The sequence below is a fragment of the Heloderma suspectum genome, chromosome 7 (genome assembly GCF_057233095.1).
Source record: "Heloderma suspectum isolate Gila_16-S chromosome 7, 16-S_ref, whole genome shotgun sequence".
Lineage (NCBI taxonomy): Eukaryota > Metazoa > Chordata > Lepidosauria > Squamata > Helodermatidae > Heloderma > Heloderma suspectum.
In genome coordinates this window covers 103,993,015-104,017,841 of record NC_139464.1, presented here as the reverse complement: position 1 = coordinate 104,017,841, position 24,827 = coordinate 103,993,015, and the positions used below count along the sequence as shown (strand labels likewise).

General features: G+C 42.6%; 1 protein-coding gene across 2 annotated transcripts in view; it reads right to left on the bottom strand.

The window, feature by feature from the left end:
* The window catches only part of COG5 (component of oligomeric golgi complex 5), a 238,313-nt gene that overhangs the window by 48,638 nt on the left and 164,848 nt on the right, over positions 1-24,827 (bottom strand). For both annotated transcript variants that reach the window (XM_084811049.1, XM_084811051.1), the window contains one exon: positions 4,758-4,839. In XM_084811049.1, coding sequence (XP_084667175.1) covers positions 4,758-4,839 — 82 coding nt within the window. The remainder of the gene's footprint in view (positions 1-4,757; positions 4,840-24,827) is intronic.

The window sequence follows — 24,827 nt, the reverse complement described above, 5'->3', positions numbered from 1 at the left end:
GTGAGTGAGTGTGTGTGTGTGTGTGTGTACGCGCGCGCGCGCACGCGGGAGTGAGGGGACTTAACCTGCCCTGCTCCTATGGTCTCAATTGAGATCAGGGCCCCATGGCTGCTATTGGAAAGGAAGTTAGAGAGACAGATGCATTCCTGCAGCTCCATCATAACATGTAGTTCGACCCCAAGAACCGATGCAGTGCAAGTTGGGAGTACCACAGCTATAAGGAGCACTGTGAGATTACATCACAATTAAAGCAAGTAGTATTCTGATCTTTTCCAGACCTATAACCTTAGCACATTCTTAACAATTGTGCAGTAAATATATGTGGTAGTATTAAGCAGTCACTCAAATTACCCTAATTTCTAGATCGCCCAGTTACTAAGCTACTACACAACAACTGCTTCCACATAAAGTAATATCTCCAATTTTTAAAAGAAGTGACTAGATATCTGAAACTATAAAAATGCTTGCACAGATTCTGCCTCTTTATTCCCATTGATTTGGGAAAAAAAATCCTGCACACCATCTCTGAGGTTCTGTGATGAATTACAATGTAGAACATCTCAGCAGCAATGCTAAAAATATACATCTTCCCAGGTCACTATTCTATTTATCAGTCACATTTTTATCCTGTTTTTTCTCCAAGGAGCTTGGGACAGCCTGTGAGGTAGTAACTGGCAGAAAGTCACCTAGTGAGTGTCATGGTTGTGTAGGAATTTGAACCCCGACCTCCTTAGCCCCAGTACAAGTCTGAATTTCCATCTACCATGCCACTCTAGCCCTCACACTATCCCTTTTTTTCCTATTGGTCTCTGATTCTTGACACATCAGCAACATTCTCTGAACAGTTTTTCAGAAATGTGAGTGAGTGTGCGTGTGTGTGTGTGTGTGTGTGTGTGTGTAGGTAGGTATAGGCCAATTCTGCAAGAGAAAACCCACTTCTTTTTTTACATACAACACAGCAGCCAGACAACCGTTTTAATGCAAAAGAAACAAAAAAAGCACTACCATTGTACAGTTATTGCAGACCATCTAAAATAATTTCTTCAGAGCAGCACAGCTGGTACCCATACAATTCTGCAGAATATAATTTCCTCAGGGTAGCATTTCTGTTGCAGAAGATGGCATTTTCCCAGCACTTATACTGCAGGAAAAATGTGATTTCTATTCCCATCTAGTATTATCATGTGTACTCATAAGAACAGCCATGCTGGATCAGACCAAGGATCCATCTGCATTCTGTTCACACAGTGGCCAACTAGATGTCTATCAGGAACCCACAAGCAGGGCATGAGCACAACAGCACCCTCCCACCCATGTTCCCCAGCAACTGGTGTTACTGATACTGGAGGTAGCATATAGCCATCAGGACTAGTAGCCATGATAGCCCTATCCTCCATGAATTTGTCCAATTTCCTTTTAAAGCCATCCAAATTGGTGGCCATCACTACATCCTGTGGTAGCGAATTCCATAGTTTAACTACGGGCTGTGTGAAGAAGTACTTCCTCTTATCTGCCCTGAATCTCCCACCAATCAGCTTAATGGGATGAAACCGGGTTCCAGCATTTTGAGAGAGGGATAAAAATGTCTCCCTATCCACATTCTCCACACCATGCATAATTTTGTAGACCTCTATCATGTGTCCCCTTACCCTCCTTTTTTCCAAGCTAAACAATCCCAGCTGTTGTAACCTTCTCTCATAGGGGAGATGCTCAAGCCCCTTGATCAATTTAGTTGCCTTTTTCTGCAGCTTTTCCAGCTCTACAAAATCTTTTTTTTTTAGGTGTGGTGACCGGAACTGTACATAATATTCCAAGTGTGGTCGCACCATAGATTTGTATAGGGGCAGTATGATATTGGCAGTTTTATTCTCCATTCTGTTTCTAATTATGCCTAACATGGAGTTTGCCTTTTTTACAGCGGTCACACACTAGGTTGACATCTTCATTGAGCTGTCCACCACAACCCCAAGACCTCTTTCCTGGTCGGTCACTGCTAGTTCAGATCCCATCAGGCTATATTTGAAGTTGGGATTTCTTGCCCCAACGTGCATCACTTTACACTTTCTATATTGAACCGCATTTGCCATTTAAATGCCCATTCTCCCAATTTGGGGAGATCCCTTTGGAGCTCTTCACAATCTCTTTTTGTTTTAACCACCCTAAATAATTTGGTGTCATCTGCAAACTTGGCCCCTTCACTGCTCACTCCTAATTCCATATCATTTATGAACAGGTTGAAAAGCATTGGTCCTGACACAAATCCCTGTGGGACCCCACTATTTACTTCCCTCCACTGGGAGAATTTACCATTTATTCCTACTCTCTGCTTTCTGTTCTTTAACCAGTTACTGACCCATAAGAGGACCTGTCCTCTGATTCCATGACTGCTAAGTTTGCACAGGAGTCTGTGGTGAGGGACTTTTTTGTCAAAAGCCTTTTGGAAGTCCAAGTAATCAGTGTCTACCAGATTACCCCATCTACATGTTTATTGACACTCACAAAGAACTCTAAAAGGTTAGTGAGACAGGACTTACCTTTGTGGAAGCCGTGTTGATTCTCTTTCAGCAGGGCTTGTCCTTCTATATGCTTACTAATTTTATCTTTAATAATGCCTTCAACCAATTTACCCAGAACAGACATTAAGCTAACTGGCCTGTAATTTCCCAGATCCCCCATGGATCCCTTTTTGAGAACTGCTCTTACATTGGCCATCTTCCAGTCCTCTGGTGTAGAAGGTGATCTTAGGGACATGTTGCATATTTTGGTGAGAAGATTAGCAATTTCATATTTGAGTTCTTTGAGAACTCTAGGATGGATAACATCTGGCCCGGTGATTTGCTTTCAATTTATCAATAAGGTTGAGAATTTCATCTTTTGTCACCGCTATTTGCCTCAGTTACTCAGACTCCCTTCCTGAAAACATCAGTTCGGGCACAGGTATCTGTCCTATATCTTGTGCAGTGAAGATGGATGAAAAGAATTCATTCAGCTTTTCTGCAATCTCCTTATCCTCTTCAGTACTCCTTTAACTTCATTGTCATGCAAAGGTCCAACTGCCCCCTTAGCTGGTTTTCTGCTTCTGATATACTGAAAGAATTATTTATTGTTAGCCTTGATGTTGTTAGCAATATGTGCTTCAAAATGCTTTTTTGCATCCCTTATTGTCTGCTTGCATCGCCTTTGTGCAAGCTTGTGCTGCCTTTTGTTTTCCTCACTTGGGCAAGACTTCCATTTTCTGAAGGAAGCTCTCTTTTCTCTAATAGCTCCCTTAACACTGCTCGTTAACCATACCGGCGACCTCTTGGACTTGGTGCTACCTTTCCTAACCTGTGGTATACATTTTAGCTGGGCTTCTACTATTATTGTGGTTTTGAGTAATCTCCAAGCCTCTCGACTCCCCCTTTTAACTTCCTTTTCATCAGTTCCCTCATTTTAGAGAAGTTTCTGTTTTTAAAGTCAAATGTAACTGTGCTGGACTTCCTCAGCAATTTTCCACTTAAATATATATTAACTCTGATCACACTATGATCATTGTTTCCAGTTGGTTCAACATTTACATCTCATACTAGGTCCTGTGTGACACCACTTAGGATTAAATCCAAGGTCGCCTCCCCTCTGGTCGGTTCCATGACCAAGTGTTCTAGGGCACAATCATTTAGGGCATTGAGAAATTTAACCTCTTTGTTGTGGCTGGAACATGCATTTAGCCAATCAATATGGGGGTAACTGAAGTTGGCCATTATTACAACACTTCCTTGTTTGGAGGTCTCCCTGATTTTATTTTCCATCTTAAGGTCACTCTGAGTATTCTGGTCTGGGGGATAAGAGCATGTTCCTAGCACTAAATTCATTTTAGAGCCTGGTATTGTCACCCAAACTGCTTCTGTGGAAGAGCCTACCCCTTTTAGGTGTTCTAGTTTGCTCAACACTATGCCCTCTTTGGCATACAGGGCAACTCTTATGGCTGTAGGATGTCATGGGCACCCAGTAGACTGTGACCAGCAGTGCAACTGTACTCCCACCTGCATTATTTTGTGTAACCTTTTGGCAAGTTTCTTTTATTCATTAAGCAGGTGAACATAAAAAAGCGGTGTACACCAGCAAAACTACCTCTCCTCGTTCATCACCACTCCATAGATATTTTCCTCTTTTTTGTTTGTTTTTTCATTCCGATTTTGGAAGTGGTGTACTCTACCACTTCAGCACACATCTTCCATGCATGTTGGAAAAGGAACCTTGTCAATTTTGCCCTACTGCTTTTGATAGCACATGTGAGATTGACATAGGACTGAAGCCAGGCGTCTCTGCATCCTGGGATGAAGAACTGGATATAGTGCTAGAAAGGAACTGCAGAAGGGTTGCACATAGGGGAACATGTGCTCTATCTCCCCTCATTGGTATTTCATAGCGGATGGCTATTGGAAGGAAAAGAGAAAAGGCAGCCTAACTGTTCTGCAATGCACGGAGAAGTTACTAATGCTGCTTGTGCTGCCCACCCTATCCCTAGTGCCAGGCAAAATATTCAAACAGGTTGAAGCTCAAATTCACCATTGCGATGAAATATGTTCATCCATCTGTGTAGCCATCAGCGGGGTGAGAAGAAACTAGCACTTCCTTTCTGAATGATATACTCTTTGGTTCTGGCAACCTGAAGGATTTCAGGTAGTAGGGTTGTTTGGTAGTTTTACAGAATTAACAAAATGTTCAGAGTAACTGCAGAATACACAATATTCACACATGCTAAATTCAATACTTACAGTCAGTTGCTTTTTGAAACTGGGAGGCAAGAGACCAAGTCACGGCTTTCCAAAATGTGTACAAAATATCTGATTGGCCATCCTGGGAGAAAAAGAAGACAAGAAAGACATTTGAAGTACTCCTCAAATTTAGAATCGGGAATATTCTATTATTTATGCCACCCTTTGCTAACTACTAATCAAGAGCATTTCATTTAGTTAAGAAAGTGGTCACACTGGAGTGGGCCTTAGGTGTAGGTGAGCTGGGCAGTTGACCGGGGCACCGAGATGAGAGGGGCACTGAGCTGAGCTCAGTGGCTGAGTTTTTTTTAAAGTACGGTCTGCAGTGAGCTAGGGAGGCAAAAAGCAAGTGTCTGTAAACTTTTTTCCCCAAGGTTCTACAGATTGTTTGGGTACTAACTACAAAAATGATCTTCCTTCAACTAGTTTTAAAGTATGTTTCTTTTTCAGTTTCCACTTTGATGTCACTTGTGCTAGGTAAAAATCAGTGGAACACAGCTTTACTTTGAGGCAATGTTACCGAGCACTTAGTGCTTCAAATACTGAAAATATTTATCTATTTATTATTTTACTTATTTCATTTCTATACCGCCCAATAGCCGAAGCTCTCTGGGTAGTTCACAAAAATTACTATAACACTAAAACACTATAAGCACTGTACAAATAATAATAAAATAAAGCCGTAAGCTGTAAGAGTTCAGCTGGATACCTTTTTTATTTATAGCTTTTCTTTATTATTTTTAAAAATAAAAATAATGGATATTCTAAAATAAAAAAAGTCTTTCCAAAAGATAGGAACTGCTACAAAACAACAACAAAAATATTAAAAGTAAAACCTGCTGTGTTGTATAGTACATGGTCACTGCTCAGAATGTGGCTTTTAGAGCTTAAAAAAAAGGTAAAGGTGTCCCCAACCAGTCGTGTCCGATTCTAGGGTGCGGTGCTCATCCCCGTTTCTAAGCCAAAGAGCCAGCGCTGTCCGAAGACGCTTCCGTGGTCATGTGGCCGGCATGACTGAACACCGAGGTACACGGAACGCTGTTACCTTTCCCGCCGAGGCGGTACCTATTTATCTACTTGCAATTTCTTGCTTTCGAACTGCTAGGTTGGCAGAAGCTGGGACTGAAGACGGGAGCTCACTCCGTCACGCAGCACTTGGGTCTCGAACTGCTGTCCTGCCGACCTTCCAGTCTGCAGTTCAGCGTCTTAACCACTAAGCCACCGCGGCCCTTAGAGCTTAAGCGTGTGTAAACTGTAGCACAGTGGCTAAGTGGTCAAGGTTTGGAGTAATGTCATTCTCAGTGGACGGGATAGCAGGTCTTCCAACCAGAAGACCTGTGAGACTGAGCAGAAAGTTCTGCTAGAAGGGATCTGGAATTTGGAGAGGTACTCAGGAGAAACACACCCCAATCCCTATTCCCTTATCCCCATGAAAGAAAAAATTAAGCACATCTATCATTTTGCTTAATCTCAGGGCAAGGAGGAGTTGCAAGCAAGAATTCTCAGTCCATGCATGCAATAATTCTCGCATGTGGTTCCAGCTTTGTACACATATGCATGGGTCCTTGTAGGGGGCAGCATCAGGGCCCTCAACATCACACCTGCAGCAGGCCCCATAAACCCTCTGGGTAGCCCTGCAAAGCTGACCACACGGGGGATGGGGACCAAAGGCATTCCTCGCCAAAGGCACTATTTATCCTAGGGCTAGCGCTGGGTCACACTAATTTCTACCATTTTAGCCTTTATATATTATTAACATTTATATATTGCCTTATTTGCTAAAAAGCCATCAAGACAGCATACAACAATTTAAAACAACGAAACCTTACCACAATTTAAATAAAAAACAAGAACATTAAGAACAGTTAAAAAAACTACATAATGTAAAAGACTAAATTAAAAAGATATATCTTTCCCTCTGGCCATCTAAAAGCCAAGGAAGTGGGGGCCAATCATAATTATTGAGAGAGTACATTCCACTGTTTGGGGAAGGCACAGAAGAAAGCCCTTTCACATGGGCCAGACAAATGGGCCTCTGCATGTAATGGTGTCCTTTCCTGTAGAGCTTAATAAGTGGGCAAGTTCATAATGAGACAGCCTACCCCCTAGACAGCTTTAAGCTTACACATAATCAACATTCTATTTTCAAGGTGATACAGAACAGAACAGCTGAGAACAGAAACCAATTCCTCAATACCATCAGAGCTAATTTTGAAGGTCTGATCTACCTATCTTGAGTTGACCTGTTGGTCACACTTTAGGATTATAAAGCACATCGCTGAACAGTTCATAGAAGGATTAAGCGAAGTCCATGCTCTAAGCTGGTCTACACATGCAGCAGAATGAGTTGCTACAGTCAGGGGGTGGTGAATTTCAGATTGCAAGTGGAGATCACGTTTCTGAATGTTTTGTATGTTAAAAAGAGAGAGCAAAACTCCCTGCAAGCAGAAACTAGCACTGCAAGGAACAGGCTGGACCAGACCATCACCCTTTAATGCTGTAGTTTTTCATTTGCAGCGTGGTTTTTGTTCTGTTTTTTATACTCCTTGCTACATCACAGGATCATTCAAGTCAGTAGCTGCAGGATCATACCCACTTCTTGGGAATTATAGCAAGTAGCTGCAGGATAAGGCAAAAAGTATCTGCAGCAATACTGATATGTGGCTGTAAGACCCAGACTGAAGGGCCACTGAGTGAGGTAAGCAGCTGCAGGACCAGGATGAATGCTCACAAGGTGATGCAGTGAAGTCGTTGCAGGATCAGGATAAATGCTCAGAAAGTGAGGTAAGTATCTGCAAGATCAGGCTGGACACCTGATATGGGTAAGTACCCATGTAATATAGGTAGGTAGTGGCAGGATCAGGATGAAGGTCCACAGCGCAGGTAAGCAGTTGCAAGGCTAGGGTGAACTCCATAAAGGTAAGTAGTTGCAGGATCAGAGAGAAGGCCTGCATAGTGATGCTAAATGTAGATAAGTAGTTGTAGAGTCAGGATGATCTCTTGCTGAGCTTGCTGTAAAACTGAGCCAGTCTTTTCTTGTTGTCTTGTTCCTGTGTGTTTGCGATTGCTGCTGACTGACTGCCCTGGACGGTTTCTCCTATGCTTCCTAGCAGCCACTCCTCTGCTTCAGCTCTTTGGTCTTCTAAGGAGCCAGCTGCTCTTTTCTCCTTCCACTTACCCACATTTTTACCTTCTGTTCTTTGCTCCTTTTCCATTGCTGTCTCCAGACACTCCTCCTGAGCCTCTTTGTCTTTCTTCTCTCTGCCCCGTTCTTCTAGCATTCAGGATTTTATCCTGTCCTTCTGCCTCCCCTCCCCTTTTCCCTCAGAGACGTTGAGCCATTTAAAGAGCCCCTGCCCTGATTCCCTTTCCTTCTGTTTAACTAGGCCTAACTTTGGCTGGCTATTGTTGCTGGGCAACCAAGAATACCTGGGGGATTGTACGGGGACCCCTGATGGTTCCTCACAGAAGCATTTCAAACTATGACAACACCCTTGCAAGCTAAAGTGATAAGAAGCTACTCTGCCACCTCATTCTGCTGCATGCGTACACCACGCTTAAGTTCTAGTTGATCAAGAGAATTATAAAGAATCACCAGAAATTATTATACTTAGTGTACGTATGTACTAATACACATACTTATATGGTGTTGTTGTTGTAATGTAATTCTTTAACAATTTCTAAAACTGTTAGGCTGCAATCCCATCCACAATGATACAAGCTTACATGATTTCAGTAACTGTTAAGGACTCCCAAGTGTGGGCTGTCTTGCAGCTTTAGTTTCCAATTATCCTTGAGTAATTTTTCATAACTTTGAGTATAACAATTAACTACACTCTGCTTGTTTTGCTCAGCAGGCAATAATTTATGCCCAGCAGGAAACCCTGAGGGTGGAATAATGAGAGAGAATGCAACCCCAGGTCAGGCAGGAAAGTAAGAGCCAGTGCATCAGTCTGGGAGGTGGGTGGCTGGGAGAAGACAAGCAAAAGAAAAGAGATGGCTTAGATATGAACCAGTGAAGAAGATGTTAAGAAGTGGATGAAAGCTAGGAGAAACTGTAGTAGTGGCTTGTTGCAGCAGTGACAATGCCCACAATCTAGAACTTATTTATTTAGGCATTGTTATTCTGCCCTTCTACAAGGCAAGATGACGTACGATAAAAAACACAAAAACAACAACACCAAAATAAAGCATTAATAAAAAACTTATATGACAACAAACTATCCATCAGTCAATCTATTTTAAAAATATCATAGAAGGCCCATCTAATAGAGGTGGGCAGTCCTCACTGATGAAGATGTTCCACCAAAACCTGAAGAAAGAGTACATAAGAAGAGCCATGCTGGATCAGACCAAGGGTCCATCTAGTCCTGCATTCTGTTCACACAACCAGCTGTTGACTGAGAAACCACATGCAGGGCACAAGTGCAACAGCACCCTCCCACCCATGTTCCCCAGCAACTGGCATACATAAGCTAATGCCTTTGATACTGGAAGTAGCACATAGCCATTATGAATAGCAGCCATTGATAGCATTCTCCTCCATGAAACTGTCTAACCCCCTTTTAAAGCCATCCAAATTGGTGTCCATCACTACATCTTGTGGTAGTGAGTTCCATACTATGCACTCCATCCAAGCAAGTTACAGGCCAGATTGGGGCCAATAGGAGCTTCTCTGGATGGGTTCATGAGCATCACTTCAAATTAATTAATAAATCTTCTATCCTGTTCAAAGTTCAGGGCAGCCTGCATGGGGCTTCCAGGCAGTGTTGCATTCAAGCACAGACCAAGCTGAGATTAGTTTGTCTTTTAACAATGCAACAGCAATATGTGCCCTCAGAACAGGGGTGGACAGCATGCGGTCTGCATGAGCCCCATCCTCTTCTGCAGCCCCCACTGCTGCAATGCTGAATTTGGTGATGCGACAAGGGATATATATATATATATATATATATATATGAATGAATGAAGGTTTGCCAGCAAAATTGCTACAGAGCCAAATGTGGCTTTTTAAGTTAAATTTGGCCTAAGGCTCCATAGTGCTTTGCCACTGAATTTTGGCAGCAAACCACTAATTTTTTCAGCAGCAGCAGCAAGAGTGTAGCCAACAGGGCAGTACAGGGGCTGGAAATTGGCCCCCAGACTTCCGGAAGTTACATACCTTTGCCTCAGATAATTGCCTCTACAGCCCTCGAAAATAGGCACTTGACACAAAACTGGGTTTCAATATGGGGCATAACTTGAACCATGAAAACGTTTGATCTGCAACTAAACATTGAACAACTCCATCCCTTCAGTGCAGGCCCATGCTCATAAGGGTGAGGGCTGGGCCTCCTGTTCCGACAGCTCACCTTGGACCAGCAGCACTTTGGCTCTGGGGAGCAGAACAGCAACAAGGCTGATTCCCAGCCTGAATATTGTAGCAATGCACTGAGAGGGTCCCTTTTGGTGTCACCATTCCTGAGCCAATTGGAATAGGGCCCAAAAAGGAGTTGCCCTACCCAGGTCCCCTCAAGCCAGTAGGCTGCAAGAGGTTGGTACGGATGAGCCTCCTTTCATCATCTCCAGGGCCAGATGAACTATATCCTAGAGTAATAAAGGAACTAGCAGAAGAACTCTCAGAACTACTGTCTATTAACTTTGAGAAATCATGAAGGACAGGTGAAGTGCCAGATGACTGGAGGAGGGCTAATGTCCCTATCTTCAAAAAGGGTAAAAAGGAGGAACCTAGGAACTACAGACCAGTCAGTCTGACATCAATCCCTGAGAAAATTCTAGAGCAGATGATAAAGCAATCCATCTGTAAGCACCTTGAAAACAATGCAGTGATTACTCGAAGCCAACATGGATTTGTCAAGAACAAGTCCTGCCAGACAAACCAGATCGCATATTTTGATCAGGTAACCTCCCCCACCCCCTTCATGGATCACTGCCTTGTTGTGGCGAAGGGGCTTGCATAACTCAGTGAAGCCATAAGCTATGCCGTGCAGGGCCACCCAAGACGGACAGGTCATGGCAGAGAGTTCTGACAAAATGTGGTCCACTGGAGAAGGAAATGGCAACCCACTCCAGTATTCTTGCCAAGAAAACCCCATGCAACGTATCACAAGGCTAAAAGAGATGATGCCGGAAGATGAGCCTCTCAGGTCGGAAGGTGTCCAATATACTACTGGGGAAGAGCAGAGGGTATTTCCAAGTAGTGCCACAAAGAGTGAAGCAGCTAGGCCAAAGCCGAAAGGACACTCAGCTGTGGATGTGTCTGGCTGTGAAAAGAAAATCCGATGCTGTAAAGAACAATATTGTTTAGGAACCTGAAATGTAAGATCAATGAATCAAGGCAAGCTGGAGGTGGTCAAACATGAGATGGCAAGATTGAACATTGACATCTTGGGCATCAGCAAACTAAAATGGACAAGCATGGGCGAATTTAATTCAGGTGACCATCATATCTACTACTGTGGGCAAGAATCCCTTAGAAGAAATGGAGTAGCACTCATAGTCAACAAAAGGGTGGGAAAAGCAGTACTGGGGTACAATCTTAAAAATGATAGAATGATCTCAGTACGAATCCAAGGCAAACCATTCAACATCACAGGAATTCAAGTCTATGCCCCAACCACTGAGGCAGAAGAAGCTGAGGTTGATCGGTTCTATGAAGACCTACAACACCTTCTAGAACTAACACCAAAAAAAGATGTCCTCTTCATCATAGGGGATTGGAATGCTAAAGTAGGGAGTCAAGAAATCACTGGGATAACAGGCAAGCATGGCCTTGGTGTACAAAATGAAGCAGGACAAAGGCTAATAGAGTTTTGCCAAGAGAACATGCTGATCATAGCAAACATGCTTTTTCAACAGCACAAGAGGCGTCTCTACACGTGGACATCACCAGATGGTCAATATTGAAATCAGATTGATTATGTCCTTTGCAGCCAAAGATGGAGAAGCTCTATACAGTCAGTAAAAACAAGACCTGGAGCTGACTGTGGCTCAGATCATGAGCTGCTTCTTGCAAAATTGCGGCTTAAACTGAGGAACGTAGGGAAAACCACTAAACCATTCAGGTATGACCTAAATCATATCCCTTATGAATATACAGTGGAGGTGAGGAATAGATTTCAGGGATTAGACCTGATAGACAGAGTGCCTGAGGAACTATGGACGGAGGTCCGTAACATTGTTCAGGAGGCAGAAATGAAATCCATCCCAAAGAAAAAGAAATGCAAGAAAGCAAAGTGGCTGTCTGATGAAGCTTTACAAGTAGCTGAGGAAAGAAGGGAAGCGAAAAGCAAGGGAGAAAGGGGAAGATATAGCCTACTGAATGCAGAGTTCCAGAGAATAGCAAGGAGAGACAAGAAGGCCTTTTTAAATGAACAATGCAAAGAAATCAAGGAAAACAACAGAATGGGAAAGACTAGAGATCTCTTCAAGAAAATCGGAGATCTCAAGGGAACATTTTGTGCAATGACGGGCATGATAAAGGACAAAGAAGGCAGGGACCTCACAGAAGCAGATGAGATTAAGAAGAGGTGGAAAGAATACTCAGAAGAACTATACAGGAAAGATCTGAATGTCCCTGATAGCCATGATAGTGCGGTCACTGAACTTGAGCCGGACATCCTCGAGAGTGAAGTCAAGTGGGCCTTAGGAAGCATTACTAACAACAAAGCTAGCGGAGATGACAGTATTCCAGCTGAGCTATTTACAATCCTAAAAGATGATGCTGTTAAAGTGCTGCACTCAATATGCCAACACATTTGGAACACTCAACAGTGGCCACAAGACTGGAAAAGGTCAGTTTACATTCCAATTCCAAAGAACGGCAACGCCAAAGAGTGTTCAAACTACCGTACAATTGCGCTCATTTCACATGCCAGCAAGGTGATGCTCAAAATCCTACAAGCTAGGCTTCAGCAGTATGCGAACCGAGAACTAACGGAAGTACAAGCTAGGTTTCGAAGAGGCAGAGGAACTAGAGATCAAATCACCAACTTTCGCTGCATCATGGAGAAAGCAAGAGAATTCCAGAAAAACGTCTATTTCTAATTCATTGACTATGCTAAAGCCTTTGATTGTGTGGATCACAACAAACTGTGGCAAATTCTGAAAGAGATGGGGGTACCAGACCACCTTACCTGTCTCCTGAGAATCCTCTATGAGGGTCAAGAAGCAACAGTAAGAACCAGACATGGAACAACCGATTGGTTCAAAATTGGGAAAGGAGTACGACAAGGCTGCATATTGTCGCCCTGCTTATTTAACTTATATGCAGAGTACATCATGAGAAACGCCAGGTTGGATGAATCACAGGTCGGAATTAAGATTGCCGGGAGAATTATCAACAACCTCAGATACACAGACGATACCACCCTAATGGCAGAAAGCGAAGAGGATCTCAAGAGCCTCTTGTTGAGGGTGAAAGTGGAGAGTGCAAAAGCTGGTTTGAAACTCAGCGTTAAAAAAACGAAGATCATGGCATCTGGCCCCATCACTTCCTGGCATATGGAAGGGGAAGAAATGGAAGCAGTGACAGATGTTATTTTCTTGGGCTCCAAGATCACCGCAGACGGTGACTGTAGCCATGGAATTAAAAGATGCTTGCTCCTTGGGAGGAAAGCTATGACAAACCTAGACAGCATAGTAAGAAGCAGAGACATCACCTTGTCGACAAAGGTCCGTCTAATCAAAGCTATGGTTTTCCCAGGAGTAACGTATGGCTGTGAGAGGTGGACCATAAGGAAGGCTGAGCGCCGAAGAATTGATGCTTTCGAACTGTGGTGCTGGAGAAGATTCTTACGAGTCCCCTGGACTGCAAGGAGGTCAAATCAGTCCATCCTAAAGGAAATCAACCCTGAGTGCTCATCGGAAGGACAGATCCTGAAGCTGAAGCTCAAATATTTTGGCCACCTAATGCGAAGAGAAAACTCTCTGGAAAAGACCCTGATGCTGGGAAAGACTGAAGGCAAAAGGAGAAGGGGATGGCAGAGGATGAGATGGCTGGATAGCATCACTGATGCAATGAATATGGACTCGAGCACGCTCCGGGAGAGAGCGCAGGACAGGAAGGCCTGGCGTGCTATGGTCCATGGGGTCACAAAGTGTCGGATACGACTGAACGACTGAACAACAACAAAACCTCCCCCACAGACTGTGGGAATGCTGGGGACATAATATACCTCGACTTCAGCAAAGCTTTCGACAAAGTGCCCCATGAGATCCTGATGAGCAAACTAGCTCAAAGTGGGCTAGATGAAAGAACTATCAGGTGGATCCACAGTTGGCTACAGAACTGAACTCAAAGAGTGCTTATCAATGGGATCTTCTCAAACTGGGGAGAGGTAATGAGTGGGGTACCGCAGGGCTCAGTCCTGGGCCCAGTGCTCTTCAGCATTTTTTTAATGACTTGGAGGAGGAGGTGCAGGGAATGCTGATCAAATGTGCAGATGACACAAAATTGGGGAGGATAGCTAATACCCTGGAAGACAGAAACAAAATTCAAAGTGATCTTCATAGGCTTGAGCGCTGGGCAGAAAACAACAGAATGACATTTAAGAGGGATAAATGCCAAGTTCTGCACCTAGGAAAAAGAAACCAAATGCACAGTTACAAGATGGGGGATACGTGGCTCAAGAACACTACAAGCAAGAAGGATCTGAAATTGTTCTCGATCACAAGCTGAATATGAGCCAACAATGTGATGTGGCTGCCAAAAAGGCAAATGCCATTTTGGGCTGCATTAACAAAGCAAATTTGAGCTTCCAAATCCTGTGAAGTACTAGTTCCCCTCTACTCAGCACTGGTTAGGCCTCATCTGGAATACTGTGTCCAGTTCTGGGCACCACACTTTAAGAAGGATGCAGACAAACTGGAGAGGGTTCAAAGGAGAGCAACGAAGATGAGCAGGGGACTGGAAACAAAGCCCTACAAGGAGAGACTGAAAGAACTGGGCATGTTTAGCCTTGAGAAGAGAAGACTAAGGGGAGATACAAGAGCGCTCTTGAAAGGTTGTCACAGAGAGGAAAGCCAGGATCTCTTCTCGATCATGCCAGAGTGCAGGACACGGAATCATGGGCTCAAGTTACAGGAAGCCAGATTCCGGCTGAACATCAGGAAAAACGTCCTGTTAGAGCAATACGACAATGGAACCAATGACCTAGGGAGGTGGTGGGCTCTCCCACACTGGAGGCATTCAAGATGAGGCTGGACAGCCATCTGTCAGGGATGCTTTGACTTGGATTCCTGCACTGAGCAGGGGTTGGGCTCGATGGTCTTGTAGACCCCTTCAAACCCCACTATTCTATGATTCTATGATCATTCCAGTGCCTCAAGATGATGAGGGGTGGGCAACCTGAGCCTCTAGGGATGCATACACCCCTCAGCCTCATTTCCTGGGACCCTCAGTCTCATTTCAAAAGCCCTTTATATACGATCAGATCAAGAGCGATCTGTCCCTCTCCTGGCAGCCTGCTGGGCAGGAAGGAGGAGGAAGAGAGAGAAATGGGGGTGGCAGGAAGAGAAAAGGAGGTACCTCTTCCCTGCCCACCACCGACATGCAGGCCCTACAGATTATCTTCTGTCATATAATTACCTCTTAGGTGACAGAAGAAAGGCTGCCCACCCATGCCACAATTGTTTATTAATTTTATTCCCTCCCCACTCCTGTATTGGTCTTGCCAGTTGTGATGTATTAAGCACAATGTTATTTTACAAACCAAATCCCCCAATCTGATTGCATAACACAGCAGAATTGGTGTGTGTGTGTGGGGGGGGAACCGCCCCAGTAGCCAATTTAGAAATTGGACCCCCAACATTCCTACTCCGTCCAACTGGTGACCAGCCACTCTTGCCCTGCCCGAAACTGAGTAGGTGGGCAGGTTGTCTCTATGAGCAGAAAGAGGCCCTGAAGGAATCCTGGCCTTTTTAAATATCTGTGCCTGTGCACTCGTCAAGTTAGCTCTGATGCTAGTGTAGCATTGCCTGCATGGCCCTGTGCCTTCCTCACTCCAAGGGCTGAGGCAAATTTACCGGTGTCACACTCAGGAAGTGGAGGAGTGGCATTTCCTTGGCCCAAAAGAACAAAAGGATTTCAAGGACTTCCCAGAAAGCCGAACATGAAAAAGACACTCTTCTGGGACAGGCAGGCAGACAGTTGTGTATTCTACACTTCAACTAAATCCTTACAAGAAAATTAGATTTAAGACATTTAATAAATTATTTCTATTACGTATGGAAGACAAGCGAAAACTAAGTCACCCCACTTCATAATGCTTTCTTCCAAATCTAGCAACAGACAGATTATTATTTTGTATACAATCCCCTATAGTAGAAGCTACTGACAGGATGAGTAATGGACAACATCTGATTAGGTTTTCAGCTCTGTGAAAACCATTTTAATCAAATACTACTCTTAAAAAGCAGTACAGGAAGAAGGGCACCTCTCATGCATTTGTCTGAGAGGTGATTCCCAAGCATATTCTCCCCATATCTCTCTGAGCAACAAAATGAGTTCTTGCAGCATTCACAAAGGCACGTACATATTAGGGATGTACGAATCAGTCTATATCCAATCTGTGTCAGTTTCACATGTCTGTCCTGTCCAGTTTCTCCATCATTCTATTTTTTTAAACCACACAAAAGATCACATTTATTTTCATATGCAACTTACCCTTACACATTTTGTAAACATCTTTCCCCAATACACATTTTGGTATGCAACTTTCCCTAATATACATAATTTCCCCTAATACATGCATTTTGGTACACAATTCTTCAGCTGAGAATTACTTCACAGAATTCGGAGAAGTGCAGAATCTGAAGGATAAATGTCTTCCAATGTGCACATTAGTCTGGGAAATACAAATTAGGATTGTTTACTTTAAAAAGTGGATGAAATGAAATTCTCTGGCATCCCTGCTACATATTCATGTAACTACAATTTACATGGGTGCTTCTTTTTGTAAGTCCTATCCTGACCTCTTACTGAAATCTTCTGGAATACACATGCATTCTGCTCCTATTCATGACCATGTAGGGAAGGCTTCTGATCCCATTTACCATGTCACTGTTCCCAGTTAAGATTTTGTTTTGAGTTTTTCAGTTTTGAGACACTTCAGTCCATTTAAAGGTTATTAAAGTTAGTATGGAATTCTTAACTGAATTAAGGACATAAGAACAGAAGAAGAGCCATGCTGGGTCAAACCAAGGGTCCATCTAGTCCAGCAATCTGTTCACACAGTGGCCAACCAGCTGTTGACCATAGACCCAAAAGCAGGGCACAAGTGCAACAGCACCCTCCTGCCCATGTTCCCTAGCAAATGGTGTACATAGGCATACTGCCTCTGATACTGGAGGTAACACATAGCCATCAGGACTAGCAGCCCTTATACTTGTTTATGAACCCTCAACATTATTTCACTTTTGATTTTTTGATCTTTCTGTTTTTCCAGACTGAACTACTATTCCAATTTGTATCTGAATTATTACAGATCACTATACTTCACAGTATATGGATATGGTTTGTTAAATTATGTGGCATCATGCATTCACAACTTCTGTGCAAGCATCTTTAATTTTTGCTATTCATTATGTACATATTCATGTTGTGGTTTCTCCTCAAGGACGTGTAAGTTTCTCTAATATGACAATACTTGATGACTTGCAATCAGTGGATGCCTGCAAGATGAGACTACAAGTCTACCGCACCTCTTTGACCCATTACAAGCTGAACTGTAAGTGAACTGTGCTTTCGGTTTACTGCAGACATGTGTATGGCAAAGACAGAGGGGTCTTCAATGCACAAGAGCATATTCACTTTCTAGACTTTTATTTATATCTCAGCATTAATAAAATTGTCTCTCACTATTCTGACAAGATAATTGTGTTTTACAAAATGAACATATCCAACTAGAGCAAAGATTTAAAGTGGAATAATATTTTTGCACTGCAACATTCAGTTTTGATGATTTTACACAATACGTTTCCAGCTGGAGGTTCCAAGTAAACCAGAAACATTGCATCTATTGCATGCATTATATCACATGCATCCACAGATACTTGATCAACAATGCAGCTCCAAATGCAGCTTACTTGCTGCCTAGTCAAAGGAGCATAGGAATAATATAAGATTATTCCTGAAGGCAAGAACTGCTAGTAGTGACAAAATGGTAAGATGATGCCACTGCTCAAAAGTATAGCCCAATGTTTCAGTCAATTAAATACCAACAAGTCAATGAATTCCTCAGAACGAATGAAAACCCAGCATGCTGTGTCATCGATTCTAACAAGCAATAACATTACAGCTGCAATCCAAAAATCTCATTTCAAATTATTCTTCAACGTTAAGACAGAGGAGGCTAGCCTATTTTCAGACAAAACATATTTATCTGCTCATTTAGAAAAATCACTAGCTTGCTGCCTGCTAGATATACACACACATGCCCACAAACATACCACATCTGCCTTTTGCAATTAATCTATATTTCCAATTAACCTGATATTAATAGTGAATCTGTCCTCGTCACAGCCAGCTGATCTGGAACAGGTGGATGGGGCCTATCACTAATGGAACAGTGGGTAATGCCAAGTTTCCTCAGTTGAAGGATGTCACTCTTTGTACTACCCACCTGCACCAATGAGCGGACCTCCAGGGCTCATTTTGTCCAGGGGCTCATCTTTGGATGTCCAGGCCTCAGGGGCAGGGCAGAATGGACTCTATAGCTCAGTCAGGCCTACTGAGCTATTCAACTAAGAGGGAGCTGGCATTTCACTTTCTCAGGTCAAGTTATTTGTCTCTCAGGGTGAAAAGAGACAACCTACATTACAAGGATATGGGTATAGAGATATCAGAGACAAACTGCTTAGGCTCCTTACGTCACCGAGGCCTTTTAACTCTCTCAACAGGAGTGCAAGGAGGTTTAATTGCACAAGCAAGACCGCTTCCTCTTGGTTTTTCTTTGCTGGGGGGTGGGGGGTGGGGTGGAGGACAACAGCCAGTTGCTAAGCAAGGTGGTTTAAAAGCTACAAGTTCCCAAGCAGGAGAATAATCAATAGCCTTCTACTTATAACCAAAAGGAATCATGAAGGCCTTCTACAGCTTTTTCCAACCAATAATGTAAATCCCCTTTACTGTGAGGTTTGAGCAGGTATCCAGGAAGAGTAGGCACTGACAGTCAAACACAGGGTGAATTTGCACAACACGACAACACATCCTATGAATAAGCTAAGGCAGTGTGGGTTATTTTTGGAAAACCCACAGTACGCCTGAGAGACAATCGGGCTTACCATGGGTCATCATCCCCCTCTTTCCTGCTTGGTCCTCTACCCAGTATCCCAGGGTCCTGCACAGTAGAACCCATCTTGTCTGCCTCTCCTATCCTCTTCCCTGCTCCAATCATGACCCTGTTTTCATACCCCAGCTTTAAAAAAAAAGGGCCCCTGAGATTTGCACAAATGGGGCAGGTGTGTGTGTGTATCTATATCTGTGTGTGTCTAACTTTTTCAGTTGCAGGAATTTGCATAAATATGTTCATAAATTATTATTATTATTATTATATTATTAGTCAGTCTTTTACAGTTGTGCAAGTGTGCACTTACAGCTGTGAAGGCTACATATAGCCTTGCCTTGTCAATGCACTTCTTTGTTTCTGCTGTCCAAGAGAATGAAGTGCAGTAAGAAACATACAAAGAAACTGACAGGACAAGATTTCATATAAGCTGACTTGACAGCTGTTGACAGTGACAGGTGAGGAAAAGTGGCTAAGACTGCCCACTTAGCAAGGTGATCCCCAGGGTTTTAAGTGTTGAACTACTGGGTGCCTTGATGCAAGCCACATCTCCACAATCAAGGGAGGCCAGAGTATCTTCCTTCAACAGCAGCTGCTTGCCGAAGAGTTTCTTACCCAAGCTATTGTACTTGGATATAAATACTATTTATTAAAAAAAAAAAAGAAGCGAGGGAGACAAGTGAATAAAAATATCCTTTGTTCTAAACTGCCTTTCCTAGGGTGCTTCCAGATGAGGCTTTTATTGTGCAATCATTCTGCCTCCCTGCTTCCTTCATAGATTGTTATTGGACGTCCAAATGACATATTCTTCAACTTGTAACCCTCCCATGTTTTCTAGCAACTTCTTCTATCTTTTTTCTTTCCATAACAAAATCAACCAGAAGGAAAAGATGGAATGGTTGCACAATGTCTTTTGATTGGCAGTGCTAGGAGCCATCCATCTGGGAGTAAACTCTTGTCTTCAAAAATCAAACCAGCAGAGAGATAGTGCCAAACCCTATTTATCAATCCTCAGACAACAAGTCAAACTGCAGAAGAGAGAGACCTGTTATGTTCCTGGAGACTAGGCACTGTCAATCAACCTATAATGCTATCTGCTGCAAGTCTCCATGACCTGTTCTGGACTGTGGAGAATAAGATAGGTGAATGAGACAGATGGCTAGCATACTGATAGATCAATCTGCAAAACACAGATAGCTAATAGCTACCATTGCATCCTGAGCAAAAGAGCCACTTATGCGCAAGGCTTAATATGTAAAATTAAAATGACTTCCCATCTGTGAGTGATTAGATAAATGTCTGTACATGTTCAACAATGCTATTTATATATGAAAAATACCAATTGCCACTATGACACACTGATTCCAATCATTCCCCACAACACAGCCTCCACCCCGAGTGATACTGCTTTTTCAAACTTTAATAATTTGATTACACCACGAAAAAATATTTACTGTCAAGCCCCTTTGAATTGTAAAGCTATACAGAGAATATTACTATGTAGTCATTTGTTGCAGGTTCCCAAAACAAAGCTCTGAATACTAATGAGGATAATATTCTTTTCTAATCAAAAGCCCAAAAGACAAATTTGAGAAAAGAATGCTGAAGACAGAAAGCCTTTGAAGTACCCTCTAAATGTTTTTAAGTAATAACATAGGATTGCAAAAGATTTAATAATTTTGTACTGCAGGCCCTCACGGGACTGAGCTAAGGAAGATCCATACGTGCTATTTCTATAGCAACGTAATTGCCAAATGTTAGACTCTGAACAAAAGCTATCATTTTCTGTAGTAAAAAAAATCAGTACAGAAACAGATGAGTTCCCACCCCCCACCTCCGGGATATCTGTTTGAGGTATTCTGAATCATATTTTTAAAAATCACTGCCTTTATATTCCTGCTATTATTTATATTAGATATTTGCAGGGTCACACACCAATAAACACCACCACAATTTAAAAAAACTATTTTGAGGTTTGTTTTACTGCAGGGCATAACATTTCATTATATAGAGCTTGATTACTTTACGCTCACAGTATATTGGTTTCTGCCTTTCCAACTTCAATGTAAAATTTAAAAGGGGAGTTTCTTATACAGATAACAACGAATACACAATATATATTTAAAAATATTGTTTCCCAAAGTAAAACAAAAAAGGTTAAGGAACTGTCCGTGTGTGCGCGCGCGCGCACACGCACACTTAATTCATAAACAGATTACAATTTTTATATGGCAGCGATGTCTAAAACTTGTCCTGTATAATGAGAAAAGAAGAACTAATCCTCAAAACAACCTAGCAACATGGATCAACTCATATAAAAAGGGAATAAATAATCTGTCTATTTGGGAAGATGCTGGAACCTATTTTGGAAATCAAACATTTATTCTGTCAAGGAACCATGTAACAGTACAAGCTTTTGAACACATTAAGTGCTTTTACATCTTCACACTGTGGTTTTACATTCTTCAGTTGCTGCTGGTTTTACATTCTGCACTGCTTTTACACCTTGGTGCTGGTTTTAACTTGGTTTTATTATGTGCTTTTAAAATAATTATTTATTGTTTGTATTTTATGTTTTTAAATTACCTGCACACCTCCAAAAGAACTCTGGTTATTGGATAGTCTAAACGTGCATTGATTAATTGATTAATTAATTAATTAATTAAAGTGGCTGCACCGGGACATCACATTAAACAATAGTTTAGTGTGACATGAACTAAGCAAGTCTCAAACTTGCATGCTCCACCTGCTTCGGGCCCAACTGTGAGGAGTTTGGAAGCTTGTGCTTCTGTTTTCCATCAACCACAGTTAGTATTTCATCTGAACCCTGAACTGTGGTTAATTCTAGCTAGCTTTTTAAAAATAAGCCAACTTCATTACCCATGGTTTGAAGCTGGCTTGTTTTAAACAAACCACAGTTAAGATTAACTGTGGGTTTGTTGGTCCAGGTAACATGACAAGCTGCGGTTAACAAAACTAGAAGCAAACACTTCTGTACTCCCCCTCCTGCTGTGCAGAAGGAGAGGAGGGGGAAGAATGCAAGTTGAAGGCACATCTAGTCTCATGTCATGCTAAGCTATGGTTTAGCATGACACCCAAATGTAGCCACAGTATGTCTGAATCCTGACCATGACAGATAATGGCTAAAATAATATTGATATTCTCTCCATCCATTCATATTGCTGTGACTTACATCAGAAGCGTATGGATATAGATTTTGCCAATGTGTTGTCAAGCCTGATACAGTCACAGCCATTTTACCTACAGTACATTGGTCCACACCCTTACGTTCAATAGCAAATATAGCCCAGACCTAAAGAACTATACATCTAATTCAAAATGCCCACGGGAGCTTTGGACTTGTGTTTCTCAAACAGTAGCCTCCCATGCAAAATAGCATACTTCTTCTAAAACTGAGGGAAGTGATATAGCTGTTAACAGGAGAAAAACTCAAGAGCACCGCTGAACATATCCAAGTTTTTGGCCACGCCTGAAGTACCTCCTTTTGACCAGGGCTTCTATTTTTTTTCTTTTGCAGAAGAATAAATGAGTTAAGCGCTTTGATGTCAACAGATACTAGGCAACAGAGAAATGAATGTTTTTATTTGAGGCAAGTGAACTGCTAGGCAATTATACAGAGAATGGTGGAAATAATAAACGATGGTTTGGCTTTTTTTCTGCGAGAGATGGATGATAAGGAAGGCTGAGCAAAGGAAGATAGATGCTTTTGAACTGTGGTGCTGGAGGAAAATTCTGAGAGTGCCTTGGACTGCAAGAAGATCAAACCAGTCCATAGTCCAGGAAATAAAGCCAGACTGCTTACTTGAGGGAATGATATTAAAGGCAAAACTGAAGTACTTTGGCCACATAATGAGAAGACAGGATAACCTGGAGAAGATGCTGATGCTAGGGAAAGTGGAAGGCAAAAGGAAGGGGGGCCGACCAAGGGCAAGATGGATGGATGATATTCTGGAGGTGACGGACTCGACCTTGGGGGAGTTGGGGGTGGTGACGGCCGACAGGAAGCCCTGGCGTGGGCTGGTCCATGAAGTCATGAAGTCGGAAGCGACTGACCGAATAAACAACAACACAGTTAAGATTAGCCACCGTTTGTCAGGTTTGGACAACATGGAAAACTGTGGTTAATATAAAATGGAAGCAAAAGCTTCTGAACTCCTCCTCACCAGAGGAAGAGAGGAGAATGCATGAGCCCGAGGTTTGCTATAACTCATTCTTGTAGCAATAAAATATGGTTATTATAACCATATTAAATATGGTTACAATATTAAAGGGCTTGTGTAGCCCTACATGGCTGGATCCATAATGTTTTCAAGGGTGAGACTTGTATTGCAGAGTCACCAAGGAGACAGATGGCCATCTAAAGTGGAACTGCAGCTGTTGCGGAAGATGCATACAATGATAATGTTGACCTCACTAGCAGTAATTAGCAAACAAAATGTAAAATGCAGGGTTCATGTTCCCATCTCCTGTGAGAATGGGCACACTGCCCTTTAAAAATGGGCACATTTTTGTGTTTTGTTGTCAGCTAAACTTACCAACGTGGACATGCAGAAATCCAACTTCCCCTTCTCAGACACACATACACACTTTCATTCATTCATTCATTCATTCATTCATTCATTCCATTTCAATACCACCCCATAGCTAAAGCTCTTTGGGCAGTTTAAAAGATACATAAACTGGAAAAGGATAGTATCATATGTGAAATGGTTTTGGCTTTTGGAGTAATAGCAGAATTTCCATGATTTTGTTAAAAAGTTATCAGCTTACTTTAACTTTAACTGGCAACAGACTGAACAGTTCTTGCACTCCCAGATAGCTATGCCTATTGCTCAACAGGCACTGAGGGCATGTGGGCATTTCTATTTTAGTTGTTTGTTAAGCAGTCCCAGATGTCCTACCTCACACCTTGTGACAATATGTTGGAGAACTAGGAAACTTGAAAAAAATCTGATAATCTTATTTCATTAATGGCAAAAGGCCGTTTTTCTCCACACAATACCAATGCCATCTATGTCCTTACAGTAAACCCACCACGTTGCATGTGGGCACAACACTAAGGCACATGGTCTGTGGTTACAAATGAAACTGCTCTAGGTGCCAGAAAATAATCGGGGGGGGGGGGGGCTTGACCACAAAAAGCCAAACATTCACCCTTAACAGCAAATAACTATCAAGCTGTGGCTTCAGTTGATTGAAGCAGACATGTGTACCTTGCCACCACCACTGAATTCCCCCATGCTCATACTCTCCATTCATTCCCCCCAGAAATCCTCATGCAGATCACTGCTGCTAGCAGCAAGCAAAGAGCAATCTGTATCAGAATCACTGGTGTCTTTGTGTGTGTGTAACTCAGTGGTAGGGCACATGCTTTGCATGTAATAGGTTCCAGGTTCAATTCCCAGCATCTCTGGGTAGGGCAGGAAAAACTCCTGCCTGAAGGCCTGGAGAGCCACTGCTATTCAGAGTCAAAAATACTGAGCTAGATGGATCAATGGCCTGACATAGTATAAGGTAGATTCCTATGTTCTTGTGTATGCGCACGCGTGCGTATGTGCGTGCAACCCTCAATCCATCATCACATATGGCCCTCAGGGCCCAAAAGGTTGTGCACCCCTGCTGTAAATGCTCATGTTGTCCTTCATCATATAAACAAGTCTTCAAATGATCAGGAAGTGACAAGCCATGCAAAAATCTACATATTTCTCATCGAATCATAGAATAGTGGGGTTGGAAGGGGCCTACAAGGCCATCGAGTCCAACCCCC